Source organism: Scyliorhinus canicula, chromosome 4, assembly GCF_902713615.1.
Source record: "Scyliorhinus canicula chromosome 4, sScyCan1.1, whole genome shotgun sequence".
Lineage (NCBI taxonomy): Eukaryota > Metazoa > Chordata > Chondrichthyes > Carcharhiniformes > Scyliorhinidae > Scyliorhinus > Scyliorhinus canicula.
In genome coordinates this window covers 101,611,942-101,635,840 of record NC_052149.1, presented here as the reverse complement: position 1 = coordinate 101,635,840, position 23,899 = coordinate 101,611,942, and the positions used below count along the sequence as shown (strand labels likewise).

The window sequence follows — 23,899 nt, the reverse complement described above, 5'->3', positions numbered from 1 at the left end:
CAAAACGATCGAATTGTGGGGCTGCCAGAGGGGGTGGAAGTCCCAACTCTCACTGAGTACTTGCGGAGATGTTTAAGAAGATGGTGGGGGAGAATGGATTCACGTCCCGTACAATCCAGCAGAGGCCTCACCCTGAGGTGAGGTAATAGTGAAGTTCCATAGTTTTAAATAGAAAGAGCGGGTTCTGAGATGGGCGAGCGAGCATCGCGATTTCAAATGGGAAGGCCATGCCATCAGGTTTTATTAGGGTGTGGAAGCAGAGCTAATGAAGAAGAGGCTGCGTTCAACATAATCGTGGTCACCTTGTATAAAAATGGAGTCCAATTCGGTGTGGTGTACCCAGCACGGTTAAGAGTGACGTCCGAGGGAAAAGACTCTTTATTTGATGCTCCAGAAGAGGCGGATTCCTTTGCAAAGAAACACAGGTTGGGCGCAATGTAATTGGGTTTTTGGGTGTTGAACGGGCATGTAGAATTGTTGGGGTTCCATGTTTATTTTTGCATTTCCTGTTCTTGTTGGGATTGAATTTTTACTGTTTGGCTCAGATCTGGGGTTTAGTCCTATGTGGAGTTCTGTTCTGATTGTTATGAAAGTATGCAGCTCCCTGTTGGAGATCCAATGGCTGGTGGGCTTATGGGTTTTAATATCTTGTTATGTTTAACCATTTTTCTTCACTCTAATTGGAAGTCGCTCTGCTAACACCAAGAGTTGACTGCAGCTCATTATAGTAGTTCTGTTTTTCAATACAGCTCAGAGTTCTTGTTTTGTTTAGATTTAAGTTCGGTGGAAGTAGATTTTAGTTGTTTATGTCATCTTGCTGTTACCTGTGCGCGTATTTGGGTGGTGTTGTATCAGAGGGCGAGGACAGGGGGTGGGGGTAGTTTGCTGATGGTGACTGCAGGTTTTTCTTTCTTTAGTTTTGTGATTTAGTTTGGCACCATCTTGGGTGGGCCTGTTTGCTGTACCTTTTTTATCTGTTGGGGAATCTCTCTTGGTTTGATTGGCTGACTGAGAATGAATGCGGGTGGGAGACCCCAAATTCTTTTGGTCACCTGGAATGTCAGGGGGTTGAGTGGCCCAGTGAAAACATTGAGAGTATTTGCTCACCTTAAGAGTTTAAATTCCAACATGGTGTTTTTGCAGGAGACTCACTTGCGGGCCAGAGACCCGACAAGGCTGCGGAAGGGGTGGGTGGGCCAAGTCTTTCATTCAGGCTTCGATGGTAGGGCCAGGGTTGCGAAAATATTAATCAATAAAAGGGCTCAGTTTTCTGTCACTGGATCTTGGCCTACCCAAATGGTAGACATATTAGTGTCTGTTGCTCTTTGGCAGGTACTCTGGTGGTTCTGTTTAATGTCTATGCTGAAAACTGGGACAAAACTAATTTTATTTATAATTTGCTGGCCTCCCTCCTAGTTTTGGATTTGCATCAGCTTATTTTGGGTGGGGACTTAAAATTGTGTTCTGAACCCCGGTCTGCATCGGTCTGAATCTCTGACTCCATCAGGAGTGGCCAAAGGTTTGATGTTTTGCATGGAGCAGCTGGAAGGGGTGGTTCCTTGCTGCTTTTTTCACCCAGGTGATAGCAAAACGTTTCATGTTTCTCACATGTGCATCAGATATACTTGAGCATCTATTTTCTTTGTGGTGGATAGGCCTCTCCTCCCTTCTGTGGTGGCGGCTTTCCTCAGCGATTGCGATTTTGGATCATGCCCAACACAACCTCCCAGCAACCGTCATGGAGATTGGACAAGGCATTATTAGTAGACAAGAAATTTTGTGAACGCATGTCCACCACCATCGGGAAATATATAAAATGTAATAAAAAAGTGAGTCAATCTCAACTTCTATGCTGTGGGAAGCCCTTAAGGAGGTCCTCGGGGGAGATTACCTCCTATAAAATGCACATGGTGAAGAGAATGGGGGCGGAGCAGCAGAGGTTGGTGGACTGCTATCTTGAGGTCGACCACCAGTACTTACTTGTCCAACCCCGGAGTTGTCGGCAAGTAGGAAAAAGCTGCAGATACACTGGAGTTATTGTCAGCGGACAGCGTGGTGGGCGAGCTGCGACACTGAAGGGGTATGTTTATGAATAAGGGGAGAAGGCCATTCACTCTTAGCTCACCAGCTGAAGCGGTAGGCAGCCTCCCGGGAGATCGTACAGGTACTCAACTCGAGCGGCAGTCTGGTTTCTGCCCCTACTCAGGTCAATGTGACTTTTGAATCATTTGATCAGGGTCTATATAAATCGGAGCCTTCGGCTGAGGGATTGGTCATGACTGACTTTTTAGACAGCTTATCCATCCCAGCTGTGGAAGGGGGAGAGGAGCAAGGTGTTGGAATCCCCATTGGGCCCAGAGGAAATCGTGAAATGCATTGGGTTGATGCAAATTGGTAAAGCTGCTGGCTCAGACGGCTTCCCCACTGAATTTTAAGAAGTTTTAAAGAAGTTTGCGGAGTAGTTGGTACCTTTAATAATGAATACGTTTAATGATTCCTTATCCAAAGCTTTGTTGCCCTCTACCATCACACAGGCCTCTATCTCCTTGATTTGCAAGGACAAAGACCCAACAGAGTGTGGGTCATATAGACCAATCTCACTCTTAAATGCGGACATTGCGTTACTTGCCAAAGTGACAGCATGGTGGTGTAGTGGTTAGCACTGCTGCCTCATGGCGCTGAGAATCTGGTTCGATCCCGGCCTCAGGTCACTGTCCGTATGGAGTTTGCACATTCTCCCCGTGTCTGTGTGGGCCTCAGCCCCACAACCCAAAGATGTGCAGGATAGGTGGACTGGCCACTCAATTGGAAACAAAAATGAATTGTATACTTTAAATTTAAAAAAAGAAATAAGTTACTTGCCAATGCTGGCCCTGCGGCTGGAGCCCTGCCTCCCAGAGGTGATCTGGGAGGATCAGACAGGCTTCATTAAAGGTCAGCAATTGTCGGCCAATATACGTCGCTAAATGTTGTCCTTTTCTCCCACCTCCGTACCGGAACCGGAGGTGATTGTTTCCCTAGACGCCGAAATAGTGTTTTATAGAGTAGAGTGGGAATATCTTTTTGAGGTTCTTGAGAGGTTTGGATTTCGTCACAAGTTTATCTCTTGGATTCAATATTTTATCGGGCCCCCACTGTGAGTGTTCATATGAATGCTCTTAACTCTGGCTCCTTCCCATTGAATAGGGGTATGAGACAGGGTGTCCACTGTCTCCACTCCTATTCGCCTTGATAATAGAACACGTGTTATAGCGCTGAGGCCCACTGTTAAGTGGAGGAGGCTAAATCCGGAGGGTTCAAACTAGTTAAATGAAAGTACTCCTGAGATTTTTATTTCTTTTTCAATGTCTCCCCATTTTTCTCCCCAAGTATATATCCAACTGCATTTTGAAAGTTGCTATTAAATCTGCCTCCATCACCCATTCAAGTAATAAACAAATGCATAAAACAAATGCTGCCCCTTCTTAATTTGCTAATTATCTGATATCACTGTTCTCTGGGTACAGACTCGCCTGCCATTCAAAATAGTTCAAACAAATGAAAGGCTCTACTTGCAAAAAAAATAACTTCGCCTACCTTATATACAATACTGAATCCACCTTGGCCGATGCATTCAATATCCGTATACCCTTTCTGCTGCAGGACTTTTCTTACTTTGTCCAATATAATCTCTGTGCGCCACATCATGTGAACCTATACAAGGGACATGCTAAAATTATAACTGTAAATTAAGCAGGTTCATCTAACCATTTGGTAACTGCAACATTCTTACTTCTAGACAGAAAATACAAACTTTGATTTCTTCAGGTTTTGTATAATGGTTTGCTGAGTTTGTGCCCTCGGTAGTAGAAATACCAGTTTCCATTTGATTACTCTGTTGTATAACCTCTCACGGTTATTACATTTTGAATAGCAGGCAAATATCCTGAGAGCCTCCAGAACATCCTTTCCTGCCTTTTGCATTCTCTGCCCACCTGCTCCATCCTTGCCCAATGTTATCAATACCACTTTGACAAAGGGTCATCTGGACTCGAAACATTAGCGCTTTTCCCTCCCTACCGATGCTGGCAGACCTGCTGAGATTTTCCGGCATTTTCTCTTTGGTTTCCATCATTTTCTCTTTGGTTTCAGATTCCAGCAACCACAGTAATTTGCTTTTATCAATACCACTGCAATTATGGCCTTCGTAAAACCTGCTTTTTCTCCAAATGCACCATCCTACAACTTCTTTTGCTCTGTATCTTAGACCATAATACATAGGAGCAGAATTGTCCACTCACCCATCGAGGCTGCTCTGCCATTCAATCATGGCTGATATTTTTCTCATCCCCATTCACCTGCCTTCTCCCCTTATTAATCAAGAACCTACCTATCCCTATCTTAAAGACACTCAGTGATTTGGCCTCCACAGCTTTCTGCGGCAAAGAGTTCCACAGATTCACAATCCTCTGGTTTAAGAATTTCCTCCTCGACTCTGTAAAACAGAAGCGTTCCTTTAGTCTGAGATTCTGTCCTCTGGTTCTAGATTTTCCTACAAGTGGAAACATCCTCTCCACGTCCATTCTATCCAGGCCTTGCAGTATCCTGTAAGTTTGAATAAGACTTCATCCTTCTAAACTCCAACGCGTACAGACCCAGACTCCTCAACCGTTTCTCATACGACAAGTTCATTCCAGGGATCATTCTTGTGAACCTCCTCTGGACCCTTTCCAAGGTCAGCACATCCTTCCTTAGATACGGGGCCCCAAACTGCTCACAATACTCCAAATGGGGTCTGACTAGAGCCTTATTCAGCCTCAGAAGTACATCCCTGCTCTTGTATTCTAGTCCTCTTGACATGAATGCTAACATTGCATTTGCCTTCCTAACTGCCAACTGAACCTCCACGTTAACCTTAAGAGAATCATGAACAAGGACTCCCAAGTCCCTTTGTGCTTCTGATTTCTGAAGCATTTTCCCATTTAGAAAATAGTCTATGCCTCCATTCATCCTTCCAAAGTGCATATCCTCATTTTTCCACATTGTATTTCATCTGCCACTTCATTGCCCAATCACTTAGCTTGTCCAAATCCTTCTGCAGCCCCCCCTGCTTCCTCAATGCTACTTGTCACTCTACAGATCTTTGTGTCATCTGAAAACCTAGATTTTCCAGCATTTTCGCTTTGGTTTCAGATTCCATCATCCACAGTAATCTGCCTTCAGTTCCTTCTTCCAGATCATTAATGTATATTGTGAAAAGTTATGGCCCCAGCACAGACCCCTGAGCACAGACCATCTTCACTGCATTGAAATCAAAACTGAATACAAAATTCCTTTATTCAAAGTTAATCTTTCCCAAATGGTCAAAATTATGGAAACCTCTCTCTCCTTCAGCGGCCCTCCAATCCACAAAATCTTGGTATCTCCCAACAGGAAACCTTGGGGTGGATTCTCCGAGCCCAAAGTCACGATTGGGATTCCCGATCGGGCGGATGGAGTGTCCCCCAAAAACAGGTTTGGAATGTGTTCTGATCCCCCACAGGCGGCCTAAGCCATTAAGCTTCTTTTAATGTGGTGAGAAGCTGTCAATCATCGCAAGAGTGTTAATAAACATTGTGGGTATCATCAAAGCAGGGTCATGGAGATGCATTTGAGTGTGAAGGGAAAGATAGATGAATAACCCACCAAGCACCTCTTTCTGGACTAATAAAACTGTCAATAACTGGCTAGTGAAATATATTGCTGTGTGAAATTGAATGGGAGTTTTGTATTTCAAAGGCTGTCAAGGGATTTGAAGCACTTTCCCACATATGCTCTCACACACACACATGTAGCCTCTGCACTTGTACCAGCTGCTACTTACACTTTTGTCTGAGGCAGCAGGTGTTAGGTAAGGGAAAGTGAAAATGTAGTTACCTTGCACTGTACTGCCTGGACTGCTCTTCAGCTTTCAGGCGTGGTGACTGATGGGGGTCTTTGATGGCGGGTCTCCAATGGCAGGGGGAGGGGGAGCGGAGGTAGAGAGGGACCAGTGGGGTCACCCTCACATGTGATTGCTGTGGTGGGGGGAACCCCTTATTGTGGTGGCGGTTGGTGGGGAGGGGGGGGGGGGGGGCGAGAATGCCTCTGTTTGTCAGCAGTGGTGGGGGGGGGGGGGGGGAAGCAGGATTAGAATTGTGGGGGGCAGCTTGGGATCGTGCCGCAGTTCAAAATGGCAGCCCGATATCGGGATTCTAACGGAATGCTTATATTTGCTCAGTCATGGGGAGAGACTCACATTGGGCCCCATTCCCAGCGCCAGCAGAGACCAGTCCCGATTCCCCACTGGCAGGACCACTTAGGCTCTGGATGGAAAATCCAAGCCTTTACATTTATCCGCAGACCTGGTAGAAGTCAACATTAAACTTAAATTAACCTCATCTTCTCTGCTACGTTTCCAAACTTGGTGTTTTTCTGCACTATGGGCCTTGGCCTATCCTCCGAGTTTTAAACATCAATTGTAAAATTCGGCTCTCTCTATTGAAACAATATTTGCTGTTGGAAACAGGGCAGCAAAAAAATACTTACGGAAGGAATGAGAGGCCTTCCCATTGGAGGACCCAATATAGTGAGCACTTCAATGATAGGAAGCAACCAAGGGAAGCAACCTCAACTCTACCTTAAGGTTTTAACATTGACCCTCTCAGGTCAATAACATTTCATCAGACCTTTCTGAAATCTTAACTCTGCTTCTCTCTCGCGAGATGATGCCGGAATGTTTCCAGAATTTTCTATTCATGGGGCTGGATTCTCCGCACCCCGACGCCAAAATTGAGGCCGCGCCAAAGCGGAGAATCCAGTTTCCCGCATGAAATCGAGACTGGCGGCAGTTACCTGATTCTCCGGGACCCGAAAAGCGGCGTACGCGCCACGTATCGCCTGCCTGCAGCCATTGCTGGAGGCCCTCTCCACCATTCTCCGCCCCTGACCGGCCAAAGTCCCAACGGTGTGGAGCTAACATGGTCCTGCCGGTTGGGATATTATCGTGGCGGCTGCGGACTCCACAACCGCCATGGTCAGGGGCGGTCCAATCGGAGGGTAGCGGGGGCCTTATACGACACCGTGCTAATTTTGCGCGGTCAGTCCAGGTCGAAAGCGCAGCCGATTGGGGGCACTATTTGGAGGGTCCAGCTCCACGATCTGAGTTCGCCATGGAGCACAGCGCGGCCGCTGCAGGTCGGCGCCGTGTGCATGCACGACCTCTGACCCAGAAATGCGGGGTCTGTACCTGCAGCAAAAGCTGTGAGATTCCCCATGGTTCACTGCTAGCCCCCTGCAGGGCTATGAATATGTGGCCCTTTCACGCCAGTTTTTCTGGTGTGAAAGGCCACTGTTTTTACAACGGCGTGGGGACATAGTCCCAAAAACAGAGAATCCAGCCCTGATTTCCAGCATCTGCTGTGTTTGTAGTCTGTAATAAGAATGTTATTTTGTCTCTGTGCCTTAACATTACCATCGATGGCATTGGTACAACCTTTCTGCAGGTGTGAAGGTACAGTGATGTGTTCCAACAAATCACACACCTCAATTGACTAGTGAAATGTCCAAATGCTGCTGGTAGTACTAATTCTATTTTTCTTGGAAGTCCCAAATGACTGATGACCTCCAATACTGCCCCTCTCATGGCTGTCATGAGGAACTTATAATCTCATTGAAGGCATTTATTTTCCATCTACAAGCTGCAATACCAGAACCATAGGTGGGAAGTCATGAGTTCAAATCCCACCATGGCAGCTGGTGGAATTGAAGTTCAATTGGTAAAATCTGGAATTAGAGGCTTGTCAAAGTAATAGGGACCATGAAACTATTCATAGAATCAAATCATAGAATTGTCGACTATCGTAAAATCCCATCTGGTTCACTAATGCCCTTTAGGGAAGGAAATCTGCCATCCTTACGTGGTCTGGCCTACATGTGACTGCCGATCCACAGCAATGTCTTTGACTCTTTTAATGGCCTAGCCTCTGAAATGGCCTAGCAAGCCACTAGGTTAATGAGGGATGGCAGCAAATGCTGGCTTCACCAGCGATGTCCACATCAAACACCTGCGGTGGGATTCTCCATTTCAGAAAGTGTTGACGCTGGGACTTAATTGGTGGTGTTCAGCCAAATTGGCACTCTGCCCAGAGCAATTCATCAACCGTTAATGGACTAGCAACGGTGCCATGTGCAACATGATCGATTTCAATGGAAAACAGTGTCCGATTCACCAGAGTTGGGATGACACTCGAAGAAGCTGACAAGCTGCAGCCACATACAAGCACTCCACTCCCCACACACACTCATCCCAGCCAAAAAGATGGCAACAAGAGAAGCGGCATCCCGATTCACTGATACTGTACTGGAGACCCTGCTGGATGCAGTGGAGGAGAGGTGGGCCGTTCTGTACCCTGCAGTGGGAAGCAGGTTGCCACCCGCGGCTGTGCTCCAGGCCTGGGCACAGGTGGAAGAGGCGGTCAGCGCCGTGGACAACCACGTCAGGACCAGTCAACAGTACCGTTAAAAACTGTACAACAGCGGTTCGGGCTTGGAACAGGGTTCACCGCGTGGGTAAAACCCCTATACAACGCCCCCATGGCGAGTGTACGGACCAACAATACCAACTCCCAATACTTCCAGCTGCACAGGGGCACCAGACAAGGATGCCCACTGTCCCCACTGCTGTTCGTACTAGCAATCGAACCGCTAGCAATTGCGCTCAGGGCACCAAAAAATTGGAGGGGGATCCGAAGGGGAGGCAGAGAGCACAGAGTCTCACTCTGTGCAGACGATCTGCTCCTCTACATCTCGGACCCACAAAGCAGCATGGACGGAATCATCGCGCTCCTGAAAGAGTTTGGAGCCTTCTCGGGCTACAAACTCAACATGAGCAAAAGCGAGATCTTCCCAGTACACCAGCAAGGGGGGGGGGGGGGGGGGGGGGGGGGGGGGGGGGGCAGCACTAAAGGGGCTGCCGTTCAAACAAGCCCGACATAAATTCCGCTACCTGGGGATCCAAATAGCCCATGACTGGAAAGGGATCCACAAATGGAACCTCACCAGCCTGGCGGAGGAAGTAAAAAAGGACCTGCAAAGATGGAACACACTCCCACTCTCCCTCGCAGGAAGAGTCCAGACGATCAAAATGAACGTATTGCCCAGGTTCCTCTTCCTGTTTAGATCCATTCCGATCTACATCCCCAAGGCCTTCTTCATAGCGCTGGACAAACTTATCATGGCGTTCGTATGGGGGGGTAAAAATGCTAGGATCCCAAAGAAGGTCCTACAGAAAACAAAATCCAGGGGGGGCTAGCCCTCCCGAATCTACAATTCTACCACTGGGCGGCAACAGCCGAACGAGTAAGGGGATGGATCCAGGAGCCAGAAGCCGAGTGGGTGCGTGCGGAGGAGGCCTCCTGCATGGGGACCTCCCTCCGGGCCCTCGCCACGGCAGCACTCCCATCCCCACCCAAAAAACACTCCAGCAGCCCAGTGGTGACAGCCACCCTCCAATCCTGGAACCAACTGCGGCAGCAATTTGGCCTGAACAAAATGTCGGACAAGCCTCCCATCTGCAACAACCATAGGTTCAAACCAGCACTGACTGACGCCACCTTCAAAAGGTGGAGACAGGACGGGGGGACACTGACAGTCAGGGACCTATACACGGACGACAGGATCGCAACACTGGACGAACTGACAGAGAAATTTCAGCTAGCTGGGGGGAACGAGCTACGGTACCTGCAGCTCAAAACTTCCTACGAAAGGAGACAAGGACGTACCCACAACCGCCACGACAGACACTACTGGAAGACCTACTGGACGCAAGTATCCTAGAGAAAGGGAACTGTAGTGACATGTATGGCCGACTGGTAGATAGGGACGACACCGTACTGGACGCAACAAGAAGGAAATGCGAGGACGACCTGGGGATGGAGATAGGGTGGGGACTCTGGAGCGAAGCACTGCATAGGGTCAACTCCACCTCCACGTGCGCAAGGCTCAGCCTGACGCAACTAAAAGTGGTACATAGAGCCCACTTAACGAGAAACCGTATGAGTAGGTTCTTCCCGGAGGTGGAGGACAGATGCGAGCGGTGCCAAAGAGGCCCGCCCAACCACGCCCACATGTTCTGGTCTTGCCCCAGACTTGTGGAGTACTGGACAGCCTTCTTCGAGGCTATGTCCAAAGTGGTGGGGGTGAGGGTGGAGCCATGCCCGATAGTGGCGGTCTTCGGGGTTTCAGACCAGCCAGATCTATTCCTGGGGAGGAGGGCGGACGCCCTTGCCTTTGCCTCCCTGATCGCCCGCCGTAGAATCCTGTTTGGCTGGCGGTCAGCAGCACCGCCCAGAGCTGCAGACTGGCTGTCCGACCTCTCAGATTCTCTCCAAATGGAGAAAATCAAATTCGCCATCCGAGGGTCGGACGACGGCTTCCACAGAACGTGGGAGCCATTCATGCAATTGTTCCGGGACCTGTTTGTGGCCAACGTACAAGAGGAAGAATAGTCGGGGGAAGGTAGCCGGCGGGGAGGGGGGGGGGGGGGGCTACGGGCTCGTTACGGGGGTTTGATGGCTAGCTAAGGCCCAAAACCAAACTAAATAAATGCCAATAAACATGTTGGGGAATGTAAAATATGTATGCCGGCAAAGAGGGGGAGGCCACAGTTATTACTACGAAGATGCTCACCTGTAAATATATATGTAATTTGTTCAATATAAAACATGAAAACTGAATAAAAAACATTTATTAAAAAAAAAAACTGTACAACCGTGCTGCACAAACTTATCATGGCGTTCGTATGTGGGGGTAAAAATGCTAGGATCCCAAAGAAGGTCCTACAAAAAACAAAATCCAGTGGGGGGCTAGCCCTCCCGAATCTACAATTCTACCACTGGGCGGCAACAGCCGAGCGAGTAAGGGGATGGATCCAGGAGCCAGAAGCCGAGTGGGTGCGTGTGGAGGAGGCCTCCTGCATGGGGACCTCCCTCCGGGCCCTCGCCACGGCAGCACTCCCATCCCCACCCAAAAAACACTCCAGCAGCCCAGTGGTGACAGCCACCCTCCAATCCTGGAACCAACTGCGGCAGCAATTTGGACTGACCAAAATGTCGGACAAGGCTCCCATCTGCAACAACCATAGGTTCACACCAGCACTTACTGACGCCACCTTCAAAAGGTGGAGGCAGGACGGGGGGACACTGACAGTCAGGGAACTATACACGGACGACAGGATCGCAACACTGGACGAACTGACAGAGAAAGTTCGGCTAGCTGGGGGGAAACGAGCTACGGTACCTGCAGCTCAAAAACTTCCTCCGAAAGGAGACAAGGACGTACCCACAACCGCCACGACAGACACTACTGAAAGACCTACTGGACGCAAGTATCCTAGAGAAAGGGAACTGTAGCGACATGTATGACCGACTGGTAGAAAGGGACGACACCGTACTGGACGCAACAAGAATGAAATGGGAGGACGACCTGGGGATTGAGATAGGATGGGGACTCTGGAGCGAAGCACTGCATAGGGTCAACTCCACCTCCACGTGCGCAAGGCTCAGCCTGACGCAACTAAAAGTGGTACATGGAGCCCACTTAACAAGAAACCGTATGAGTAGGTTCTTCCCGGAGGTGGAGGACAGATGTGAACGGTGCCAAAGAGGCCAGGCCAACCACGCCCACATGTTCTGGTCTTGCCCCAGACTTGTGGAGTACTGGACAGCCTTCTTCGAGGCTATGTCCAAAGTGGTGGGGGTGAGGGTGGAGCCATGCCCGATAGTGGCGGTCTTCGGGGTTTCAGACCAGCCAGATCTATTCCTGGGGAGGAGGGCGGACGCCCTTGCCTTTGCCTCCCTGATCGCCCGCCGTAGAATCCTGTTTGGCTGGCAGTCAGCAGCACCACCCAGAGCTGCAGACTGGCTGTCCGACCTCTCGGAATCTCTCCAAATGGAGAAAATCAAATTCGCCATCCGAGGGTCAGACGACGGCTTCCACAGAACGTGGGAGCCATTCATGCAATTGTTCCGGGACTGGTTTGTGGCCAACGAACAAGAGGAAGAATAGTCGGGTGGCCAAGAATCAGGGGAAAATGGATGGGAATCGGGGGAAGGTAGCCGGGGGCGGGGGGGCTACGGGTTCGTTATGGGGGTTTGTTCGCATGGTTTTACGCTTATTTCTTTTTCTTGTTAATTTATTGTTTTTGTATTGAAGGGGAGGGGTTACTGTTTTTTTCTGTTGTGATAAAATTTGTTGTTGAAACCTTGAATAAAGTTTATTCCAAAAAAAAGGAAGGACAAAGCCGCAAGCGACAGTCTGATGGCAAGCTGAGGCCCGAAACCAAATTGTAAATAAATGCCTATAAACATGTGCCTCGGCCATATTGGGGAATGTAAAATATGTATGCCGGTTAAAGGGGGCGGCCACAGTTGTTATTATGAAGATGCTTACCTGTAAATATACATGTTAATTTTTGCGTGTTTTTTTTTCTCTCTAATGATTTGTAATTTGTTGGATATAAAATATGAAAACTCAATAAAAAAACATTTTATTAAAAAAACTGTACAACCTCCTCAGAGCAGCCAGGTTGCGTAGGCAGCACTGTGCCCCTGGCACTAACCTCCGACCCACACACCTGTAACCACACCCCTTCCCCACCACCTGGATGTGACCGGACCCCCACCCTGCATCACATGCCAGCACCCATACTGGCTGCCATGGCCAGGTGCCCTGGCCACGAAGGCTACCGACCCCATGAGCTGCATGCGTCCGACTGTCTAAACTGTGCATTTTCTGTCTCCCCCACCCCAGGAGAAGGTGGCCCGCAACCGCCAGGAGAAGGAAAACAGCGGAGAGGGACTGCCGGACCTGCGGCCCCTCGAAGAGGCCAGGAAGCGTAGCGTGTGCCAGGATGAAGGTGCCATGCACACTGCCCGGATATCGGGCTTAGACGTGCATGATGTGTATCTCATGGTCACACACCAGCGGCATGTTTATAGAGTGGAACCCCGTTCAGTTTGTGAAGATCGGCTTCTCATCTGCAGGTGCTCGTAGGGTGACATGCATCCCGTCGATCACCCCCTGGCCTGGGGCATCTCAGTGATGGCGGTGAACCCCACTGCTCAGGCATCCTGGTGGGCACGTTCCACATTGAAATGGGTGTATTGTGCCGACAGGGCATATAGGGCCTCCATGATGGCATGGTTGTACCTGTGCACCAAGTTCTACGAGGTCCTGGATCGGTCCACACTCGCCGCCTGGAAGGATCACGTGGCATAAAAGTTCAGGATAACCATCACCTTGACGGCCACCGGAAGTGGGTGATCTCTCCCATTCCCCCGCAGTGCCAGGTGTGCCATGAAATGGCAGATATGTTGCATTGTCCCCCTGCTCAGCCTGAATCTTCAACACAATGCCTGGTCCAGCAGGTCCTTGAATGACAGGCGCTGCCGGTACTCACTAGGCCGGATGAGGTGTTTCCTTTCCACCTCCTCCTCGGCCTTTTGGGCAGCCGGCTCTCCATCCTCACTGGCTGCCTCCAGTTCCTTGGAGCAGGCTCCACCTTGCAAAGTCCTCCTCAAGCAGCTCCAGCCCCAGTGCATCCCTAGGTCTGCGGCGACTAGGATGAAAGCCACCAATCCTTTCTTTTAAAAAAAACATTTTTTTTCCGATTGAGAGACAATTTAGCGTGGCCAATCAACCTACCCTGCGCATCTTTCGGTTGTGAGGGTAAGACCCATGCAGACAAGGGGAGAATGCGCAAACTCCAGGGACAGTGACCCGGGTCTGGGGTCGATCCAGGGTCCTCAGTGCCATGAGGCAGCAGTGCTAAACATTGGGCCACCGTGTCGCCCTGAAGGCCACCAATCCTTGTCTGTAGGGCGTGACAGTCAGACATGTTAGCATGGTGAGTGAGTACCCCCGTGCCCAACCTGGTCCACCGGGCCACACGATGGCCCCGGCCTGCGCTGCAGATCCTGCCCCCGCGTGTCCCCTTTTCCCTTCGCCCATTCTCCCTAATACCCTGTCCTCCGCACCGCTGGCCCCGTTGGGGTTTCTAGAATTAGAATTAAAATTAGAAGTCACAGTACAGAAGGAGGCCATTCGGCCCATCGAGTCTGCAGCGGCTCTTGGAAAGAGCACCCTACCCAAACCCACACCCCCACCATATCCCCATAACCCAGTAACCCCACCCAACACCAAGGGCAATTTTGGACACTAAAGGCAATTTAGCATGACCAATCCACCTAACCTGCACATCTTTGGACTGTGGGAGGAAACCGGAGCACCCGGAGGAAACCCACGCACACACGGGGAGAACGTGCAGACTCCGCACAGACAGTGACCCAGCGGGGAATCGAACCTGGGACCCTGGTGCTGTGAAGCAATTGTGCTAACCACAATGCTACCGTGCTGCCCATTCTAGCCCTAGCACCTGTCCCTGCTGCCACGGGCACAGGAGGCTTGCGCTTTCTATGCTAGCAGTATGCTCCGTGGCCCAGTCTGGCACCTTTCTGTCGGGGCTATGTGGGCGATCTCATGAAGATGGTCGCCAAAGGGGTCTCAGGTCACAGGGCGGGAATCGTAGCAGGCTGCCTCCACTCCTGTGTACCGCCTGGGGATCCACCTAGGCATAACCCATAAGGCCAGAAAAGTAGACACCTAGTTAAGTTAGAACAGGTCCAGCACATAGGTTAGAGGCTAGGGCACAAACGTGCATGTATATATGTTCACTTATTCATAATAAACATGTTCACGACATTACAACCTGACTCAGTGCTTGGTCAGAGGGTAGAAGGGAGGGCGGTATAGTGGTTAGTACTTCTGCCTCATGGCGCCGAGGACCCGGGTTCAATCCCAGCCCGGGATTACTGTCCGTGTGGAGTTTGCACATTATTCCTGTGCCTGCGTGGGTCTCACCCCCACAACTCAAAAGATGTGTAGGGTAGGTGGAATGGCCACGCTAAATTGCCTCTTAATTGGAAAAATTGCGCACATCATTTTTCGACGTCGGCCATTGTCCTAGACGCAAACCTGGTGGCTTAAGTCGCTCGGAGCCATCTTCCATTCCGTGGGTTAGCTTAGCCCCAATGCCATATGGGGGATGGAATGCAGGTCAGTAAGAGTGGCCTAGAAGGGCCAAAATGAGTAAGCAGTCTTGAAGAGGAAAGCTGTTGGTTTACTCTGGCAAATGCTGCCTGTTGCTTGCCCCCCCCCCCCCCCCCGCCCCGCCCCCCCCATGCCAGGAGTTGTCCTTTCTTTAGCAGTTTATAGAGGAGAGCCAATATTGTGGCCAACCCTGGGAGGAACTTGACCAACTGCAGGAAAGCCCGAAATTCAATGCCCCCCCCCCCCCCCCCCCCCCCCCCGGCATCGGGGCTCGGCGGATGGCCTGGACCTTCTCCCCCCATGGAGTGCATGCTGTTGTGGTCCATGCGGTACCCAAGGTACACCACCTCAACAGCGATGAAAACGTGCTTCTCTCTGCAGAGGGGATGCCCCAAAGCATTGAAGTACTTCTGCCAAGTTTCAGAGGTGCACCTGGTTGGATGAATCGGTTATCAACACATCCGTCTAAGTAGATGGCCACGTGCGGTAACCCCCTCAAGATGTTTCCATGATCCTCTGAAATATTGCACATGTTAAGGCAACCCCAAATGGTAGCCAGGTTTACTCATAGAGCCCCAGTGCATGTTGATGGTGACGAATCTTCTTGACCCAGGGGCCAGGACCAGATGGAAATACGCGTGGCTCATATCTAGCTTAGTGAATGGAAGGCCACTCCTGAGCTTGGCCTACAGATCCTCGATCTTGGGGACTGGATGATGATCCAAGTGTGACACTCGATTTACTGTTGTTTTATAATCCCCGCAGATACACAGTGACCCGTCGGACTTTATTACCGGTACAACCGGCAGTGCCCAACTGAAACATTGTACAAGTCTTATGATCCCCAGGTTCTCCATGTGGTCCAATTCTGCATCTACCTTTGGACACACGTCGTATGGAACGGGGCAGGTGCAGAAAAAGGGTGGTTGGACCATGGGATCCACGCTTATTCAGGCCACGGCCCCCCCTGATGATCCCCAAACTTCCCTGCAATACAATCGGAAATCTGGCCAATATGCCTTTGGGGCTATGTGTGCATTTGGCAAACCCTCTGCCAGTCTAAGCGAAGGTGCCGGAACAAGGCCAGTATGTGGGTGGGAGGCTCATCTGTGCCCCTGATCCTTGCATCCATTTCAGGCCGGTAATCATATTCCCGGTCCTCCTAGTCAGAGATAAAGGATCGCCGGTGTGCCTGGGGCCTTTTCCAGATTCTCCCCCCTGGCATGTAGTTGTTCCAATGCTGGGGAATGGGTTCCTTGATCCTAGCAGGTTATGCGCAGGGGCTGTCTTGGCACCCTAAATTGAACCCCGCCACCTTCTGGAGTTCTTGGGACACCCTCTTTGCCACTTTTCCTGGATATTGCAATTTCCAGGGCTCTTTGGAGGTATAAACGAGCCCCGGCAAGTAGTTTTTGTTGCACGGCCGCATCACGGATCCCACATACTAACCAGTCGCATAATGCTTTGCCCAGGGTTGGGCCAAACTCACAGGTCTCAGCTCATTTCCTGAGGCAGGCCAGAAACTCGCTGATATTTTCATCGTGGCCCTGGATGGCCGTGTGGAACTAGAAATGGTGGACTATCAACGGCGGCTTCAGGTCGAAGTGCTCCCCCACCAAGTCTACCAGGGAGGCAAACGAGTGCGTATCCAGAAGGTCTGGGTGGGTTAGCCTCCCGAAATCTCGCGAGGCGTCACAATCTGGCTCTTGCCTCAATTGTTGTACTCCAGAGCAGTTAGTCTCTCTTGAATATGTCTGCGCCGGAGTTACCCAAGGCACAGAATCAAATGGCCTCACCTCGGAGACCTCTCTGTGGTGCCATTTAGCACTGGTTTCCAAAAACATGGACCAGGCATAACAGGGGTTTCGGGGTGGTCAGGCTCTGGGCAGGGTGGTACCCTGGCACTCATGATTGCACTCATGCACCCTGGCAATGCCACCTGGGTGTCATCCAGGCAATGCCAGGGTGCCTAAATGGCACTTCCAGACTGGCAAGCACACTGCCAGGGTGCCCAGGTCGCTTCTTGCCTGTGCTGAGGATCAGGCCAGAGGGTGCCCTGCCCTCATGAGGTGGGGTGGGTGCAGGGGGCCCCTGATTGGTAGATAGGGGTGTTTGGGGGTTCAGATGCCACTGTTGCGGGTCGAGAGATCAGGACACCATTTTTGAGCTTGTTAGTGCAGGAAAGGAGTTTAAGTGCGGCGTTGATGGGGGCTCCTCGCCGAGGCCCGAAAATATAAAAACATAGAAAGTAAGGAGCAGGAGTCCATCATTCATTCATTGTGATCATGGCTGATCATCCAACTCAATAACCTAATCACGCTTTCCCCCATATCCTTTTACCCCTTTGCCCTAAGTGCTATATCTAACTGCTTCCTGAAACCATACAATGTTTTGGACTCAACTACTTCCTGTGGTAACAGATTCCACAGGCTCACCACACTCTGGGTGAAGAAATTTCTCCTCATCCCTGTCCTAAATGGTCTACAGACTGTGACCCCTGGTTCTGGATACACCCATCACCGGGAACATCCTTCCTGCATCTCTTCTGTCCAGTCCTGTTAGAATTATGTAGGTTTCTAAGAGATTCCTATCATTCTTCTGAATTCCAGCAAATACAATCCTAACCGATTCAATCTCCCCTCATACGTCAGTCGGACCATCCCAGGAATCAGTCTGATAAACCTTCGCTGTGCTCCCTCTATTGCTTGAACATCCTTCCTCAGATAAGGAGACCAAAACTGCACACAATATTCCAGGCATGGCCTCACCAAGGTCCTTGGGGGGAAAGAAGCAGGAAACACCCCGCTAAACACATCCAAAGCGGGACTTGTTTTTTCCATTACACCCACCCTGTGTTTAAGACATTAATTTCACTCTATGGGAAATTATAATTAAGAAGAGGACAATTAGCACATTTACTTCCAGCTTTACTGTCTGTTAGAATTCTTCAATGTGATTGACTGCTTACCCTGCTCGATGACATCACTGTTGCTGGGTGCCTCAAAATTCCCTTGACTTGGCCCTGGATTCAAAAGTGAGGTTGGGAATGATGAAATCCACACCACTCAGTTTGCTAGATTTTTGTACAAGCAACTTATTTTCTTCAGGGTCAGTGGTGAGTTGCGTCGCTTGGCTGCGAACTGCAAAATCCAACTTAAAGTGTTCAGGCAAATTCTGGAGGTGCTGTTCCTACTCTTCAAAAGATCTGATCCATCTCAAATCCATAATCTATCTTGTTCGGCCAAAAGCAAGGCTTAGCAGAGCAGGAAAATCTGAAGGGGGGGGGGGGGGAGGAAGTAAACGTAAATTGTTTAAAGGCATTTGCCCAAAACATTTAAACCTTTTTTCTCTCCCCCTCTCTCAGATACTGCTTGACTTAATTTGCTGCTGAGTATTTTCTAACCTATATGCTTCAAGGAAGAAAAGATCCAGATGAATCTACCAGAAAATGAGCCTGAGTTGGCAACAAGGTCTGATTGTTCTGAAGAGCAATGGCTCCGACACTGGAAGCATCACAAAGAGCTTCCTGGCTACTACTGTATCTGCCCCAGTAGGCCCACGAAAAGTGGTGTACTTAACTGTGGTCCGGCACCACTAAAATAATTTCTTTACAATTCCCCTGCTGGCTCGAGGGTAATAATTACCGAAAGCAAGCCCAAACAATTGAAGTGCATGACGTACAACCCGCCGAATTGTTCCCGCATGGGAAACAAACCCTTCAGTATTTTCAGAGCAGGAAAGTGGCGGCCCCTTTAAAACCCGGTGCGCGCGTTGTTGTTTGGCCCTCGCTCAGCAGCAGTCGGGCAGCGGGGCTTGTGATTGACAGCTGCGGTCCCCGGGGGCTGATTGATTGATTGACACCGCGTTCTGAGCACGAGAACCGCTCCCGGAGAAAACTGGCCGCGAAACTTGGAATGCGCGTGCATAGATGGAGGCGCGCGCCCGCGCAGCGCGGGACCGTTGCGGGTTCCCTTTCCTTCCAGCTGATAGGTGTAGCGCCCTTTCCTCGTGTATAGAACATTTAATCTCAATGTTTCTGTGGAAATATGGTTTTTTTAAAAATACTTTGTAGTTCAGAGTTACTGATTTGTTTCAAAAGGTATTTAACTTTAAGTTCAGAGTTATTCACAAAGTATTTTAGTGAGTGAGGACCCTCATATCTCACTCAACAACCTTCAACTCTCCATTCAACTCCCCAAGTGTTAAAAGATTGGGAGAGTGATTCCAGAAAAATAAATGGATTTATTATTTGAACACAAATATTGCATGATCCAATATATTCCCAAAACAATGCAGGATTTGTTGATTTAATTTGACCTCCTCCATTGATAATCTGGAACACAGTGATAATGTTCAATTGTATTTAATTTGGCCTGACACTAAAATAACTACTTAGCTTCAACTCATAGAGATGCGTTCTTTTTTTTTAAACAAACAATTTTATTGAGGTAGTTTTTCGGCATTGTAAACAGTTACAGACATCAACAGAAAGAAAGCAGAAAAGGCAAAAATGTGCAGACATCCACGTACATTCAATACTTCAATCGTAACACACTGCACAAGCCCGCTCCTCTCCCATCGGCACTACCCGCCAATTTATCCCTCCTACTCTACTCTACTCTCTTCCCCCCCCCCCCCCCCCCCCCCCCCGGCTGACGCTCACTTTCCCGCAAAGAAGTCAATGACTGGTTGCCACCTTCGGGCGAACCCCTGTACAGATCCCCTCAAGGCGAACATAATCTTTTCCATACCCAGAAAACTCGACATGTCCGAAAGCCACAACTCAGTCTTCGGGGGCTTTGAGTTCCTCCATGCCAATAATATTCGTCACCGGGCTATCAGGGAAGCAAAGGCCAAAACATCAGCCTCTTTCTCACCCTGGACTCCCGGGTCTTCCGAAACTCCAAAAATTGCCACCCCTGGACCCACCGCCACCCTTGTTTTTAGCACCCAGGACATGATCCCCGCGAATCCCTCCCAGTACCCCCTAAGCCTCGGGCATGCCCAAAACATGTGTACGTGGTTCGCTGGTCCTCCTGCGCACCTAGCGCATTTGTCCTCTACCCCAAAGAATTTGCTCATCCGAGCCACCGTCATGTGGGTCCGGTGAACAACCTTAAATTGAATCAGACCGAGCCTGGCACATGTTGCGATCGAATTCACCCTCCTCAGGGCTTCTGCCCACAGCCCGCCCTCCATTTCCCCGCCTAGCTCCTCCTCCCATTTGAGTTTCAGTTCCTCCGTCTGGGACCCTTCCCCCTTCATGAGCACCTTATAAATATCAGAGACTCTATCCTCCCCTCCTTCCCCCCTAGAGACTATTCTATCTTTGATCCCCATTGGCGGGAGGCGTGGGAAGGATGGGACCTGTCTACGGACAAAGTCCCGCAACTGTAGGTTCCTAAAATAATTTCCCCTTACCAGACCAAATTTCTTCTCCAAGTTCCTCAACCTCGCAAAGCTCCCTTCCAGGAACATATCGCCCACCCTCCCCACCCCCACCCGCCGCCTTGCTCTAAACCCCCCATCCATACTCCCAGGGGCAAACCGATGGTTGTCGCAGATTAGCGCCCAGACAGACGCCCCCATCTCCCCTACATGCCTCCTCCACTGGCCCCATATCCGCAGGGTCGCCACCACTACCGGGCTGGTGGAGTACCTGGCCGGCGGCAGCCGTGGAGTCCCTGCACGAAGCCGCCTCCACCCGCTCCCAGATAGACCCCATACCCACCATCCACTTCCTTATCATAGCGATGTTTTTTTTTATAAATGTTTTTTTTATTGAGTTTTCATATTTTATATATGACAAATTACAAGTTATTAGAGAGAGAGAAAAAAAAAAAGGAAAACACAGAAATTTAACATGAATATTTACAGGTAAGCATCTTCATAACAATAATTGTGGCCGCCCCCTTTAGCCAGCATACATATTTTACATTCCCCAATATGGCCGAGGCACATGTTTATAGGCATTTATTTATAGTTTGGTTTTGGGCCTTGGCTTGCCATCAAACCCCTATACCGAGCCCGTAGCCCCCACCCCCCCCCCCCCCCTCCCCCCGGCTACCTTCCCCCGATTCCCGTCCATTTTCCCCTGGTTCTTGGCCACCCGACTATTCTTCCTCATGTACGTTGGCCACAAACAGGTCCCGGAACAGTTGCATGAATGGCTCCCACGTTCTGTGGAAGCCGTCGTCCGACCCTCGGATGGCGAATTTGATTTTCTCCATTTGGAGAGATTCCGAGAGGTCGGACAGCCAGTCTGCAGCTCTGGGTGGTGCTGCTGACCGCCAGCCAAACAGGATTCTACGGCGGGCAATCAGGGAGGCAAAGGCAAGGGCATCCGCCCTCCTCCCCAGGAATAGATCTGGCTGGTCTGAAACCCCGAAGACCGCCACTATCGGGCATGGCTCCACCCTCACCCCCACCACTTTGGACATAGCCTCGAAGAAGGCTGTCCAGTACTCCACAAGTCTGGGGCAAGACCAGAACATGTGGCCGTGGTTGGCCGGGCCTCTCTGGCACCGCTCACATTTGTCCTTCACCTCCGGGAAGAACCTACTCATACGGTTTCTCGTTAAGTGGGCTCTATGTACCACTTTTAGTTGCGTCAGGCTGAGCCTTGCGCACGTGGAGGTGGAGTTGACCCTATGCAGTGCTTCGCTCCAGAGTCCCCACCCTATCTCCATCCCCAGGTCGTCCTCCCATTTCCTTCTTGTTGCGTCCAGTACGGTGTCGTCCCTATCTACCAGTCGGTCATACATGTCACTACAGTTCCCTTTCTCTAGGATACTTGCGTCCAGTAGGTCTTCCAATAGTGTCTGTCGTGGCGGTTGTGGGTACGTCCTTGTCTCCTTTCGTAGGAAGTTTTTGAGCTGCAGGTACCGTAGCTCGTTCCCCCCAGCTAGCTGAAATTTCTCTGTCAGTTCGTCCAGTGTTGCGATCCTGTCGTCCGTGTATAGGTCCCTGACTGTCAGTGTCCCCCCGTCCTGCCTCCACCTTTTGAAGGTGGCGTCGGTCAGTGCTGGTTTGAACCTATGGTTGTTGCAGATGGGAGCCTTGTACGACATTTTGTACAGGCCAAATTGCTGCCGCAGTTGGTTCCAGGATTGGAGGGTGGCTGTCACCACTGGGCTGGTGGAGTGTTTTTTGGGTGGGGATGGGAGTGCTGCCGTGGCGAGGGCCCGGAGGGAGGTTCCCATGCAGGAGGCCTCCTCCGCACGCACCCACTCGGCTTCTGGCTCCTGGATCCATCCCCTTACTCGCTCGGCTGTTGCCGCCCAGTGGTAGAATTGTAGATTCGGGAGGGCTAGCCCCCCCCCTGGATTTTGTTTTTTGTATGACCTTCTTTGGGATCCTAGCATTTTTACCCCCCCATACGAACGCCATGATATGTTTGTCCAGCGCTTTGAAAAAGGCCTTGGGAATGTAGATCGGAATGGATCTAAACAGGAAAAGGAACCTGGGCAGTACGTTCATTTTGATCGTCTGGACTCTCCCCGCGAGGGAGAGCGGGAGTGTGTTCCATCTTTGCAGGTCCTTTTTAACTTCCTCCGTCAGGCTGGTGAGGTTCCATTTGTGGATCCCTTTCCAGTCATGGGCTATTTGGATCCCCAGGTAGCGGAATTTATTTCGGGCTTGTTTGAACGGCAGCTTTAGTGCTGCCCCCGCCCCCCCCCCCCCCCCCCCCCCCTTGCAGATGTACTGGGAAGATCTCACTTTTGCTCATGTTGAGTTTGTAGCCCGAGAAGGCTCCAAACTCTTTCAGGAGCGCTATGATTCCGTCCATGCTGCTTTGTGGGTCCGAGATATAGAGGAGCAGATCATCCGCATAGAGTGAGACTCTGTGCTCTCTACCTCCCCTTCGGATCCCCCTCCAATTTTTTGCTGCCCTGAGCGCGATTGCTTGCGGTTCGATTGCTAGTGCGAACAGCAGCGGGGACAGTGGGCATCCTTGTCTGGTGCCCCTGTGCAGCTGGAAGTATTGGGAGTTGGTATTGTTGGTCCGTACACTCGCCAATCATAGCGATATTAGCTGCCCAGTTAATCAGACTCGGCAATGCCAGCCATCCCTCGCTGCGGCTCCTCTCAAGCATCACCATAGAGATGCCCTCTTAATAGGCACTGAATTAAGAACAGAGATGGCAAGCTGTACATGACAAAGTTAATTTTGTTGGTTTATTTTGTGACATGTTCCCAGTTTAAGACAAAGACAAAGTTGTCACTAAGAAGAAAACCATAAGACTTCCGATGGCGGTCATGATGTGAGTGGTCACATATTTGGTGGCTCCCGCTCGTGATGGAATTTTCAGACCTTTCCCCGGCTAACGGGTGGATTTATTGATTTAAAAAGGTGCAGGAGGGATGGTAGGAGAGAGTGTCCCACAGGTGGATACATTCGTGGACCAGAAGTGGTTTACAAAGAATGGAACAGTTGGAGAAAGCTGGACTTGTACCTGCGACACAGGCGAAGATGGCGGAGGGTCAGGGATCGGCCCTGCCCTCTCAATGGTCGACGGAGCAGCTGGTGGGCTTCCTGAATGAGAAGTTCACCCAGCAGAGGAAGGAGAATCTGGAGGACCTGACTAGGTTGTGGACCTGATAAAAGCAGGGATCGACTGCCTGTAAATGAGGTTGAAGGCCAAGAGCCAGGCAATCCAGAAGGTGGAGGAGGCTGAGGGGGAGCATGAGGAGCAGCTTGCCTCGATGGCAGCAGAGATGGGGGTGATGCGGAATCAACAGAGGCGGCTGCAGGGGCAAGTGGAGGACCTGGAGAATCGGTCTCTTAGGCAAA

The 23,899-nt window shown here is 50.4% G+C and overlaps 1 protein-coding gene across 3 annotated transcripts in view; it reads right to left on the bottom strand.

The window, feature by feature from the left end:
- The window catches only part of LOC119964853 (eIF-2-alpha kinase GCN2-like), a 128,806-nt gene extending 109,787 nt beyond the window's left edge, over positions 1–19,019 (bottom strand). The window contains exons 1-4 of one of the 3 annotated variants that reach the window (XM_038794912.1): positions 18,750–19,019; positions 18,074–18,377; positions 3,577–3,693; positions 303–407 (exon numbers count right to left, since the gene is read on the bottom strand). In XM_038794912.1, the coding sequence (XP_038650840.1) occupies positions 303–407; positions 3,577–3,693; positions 18,074–18,088 (237 nt within the window). In that variant the 5' untranslated portion in view covers positions 18,089–18,377; positions 18,750–19,019. The remainder of the gene's footprint in view (positions 1–302; positions 408–3,576; positions 3,694–18,073; positions 18,378–18,749) is intronic. The other 2 variants (XM_038794914.1, XM_038794913.1) reach the window with 2 other exon arrangements.
- Between the last annotated feature and the right edge of the window lie 4,880 nt (positions 19,020–23,899).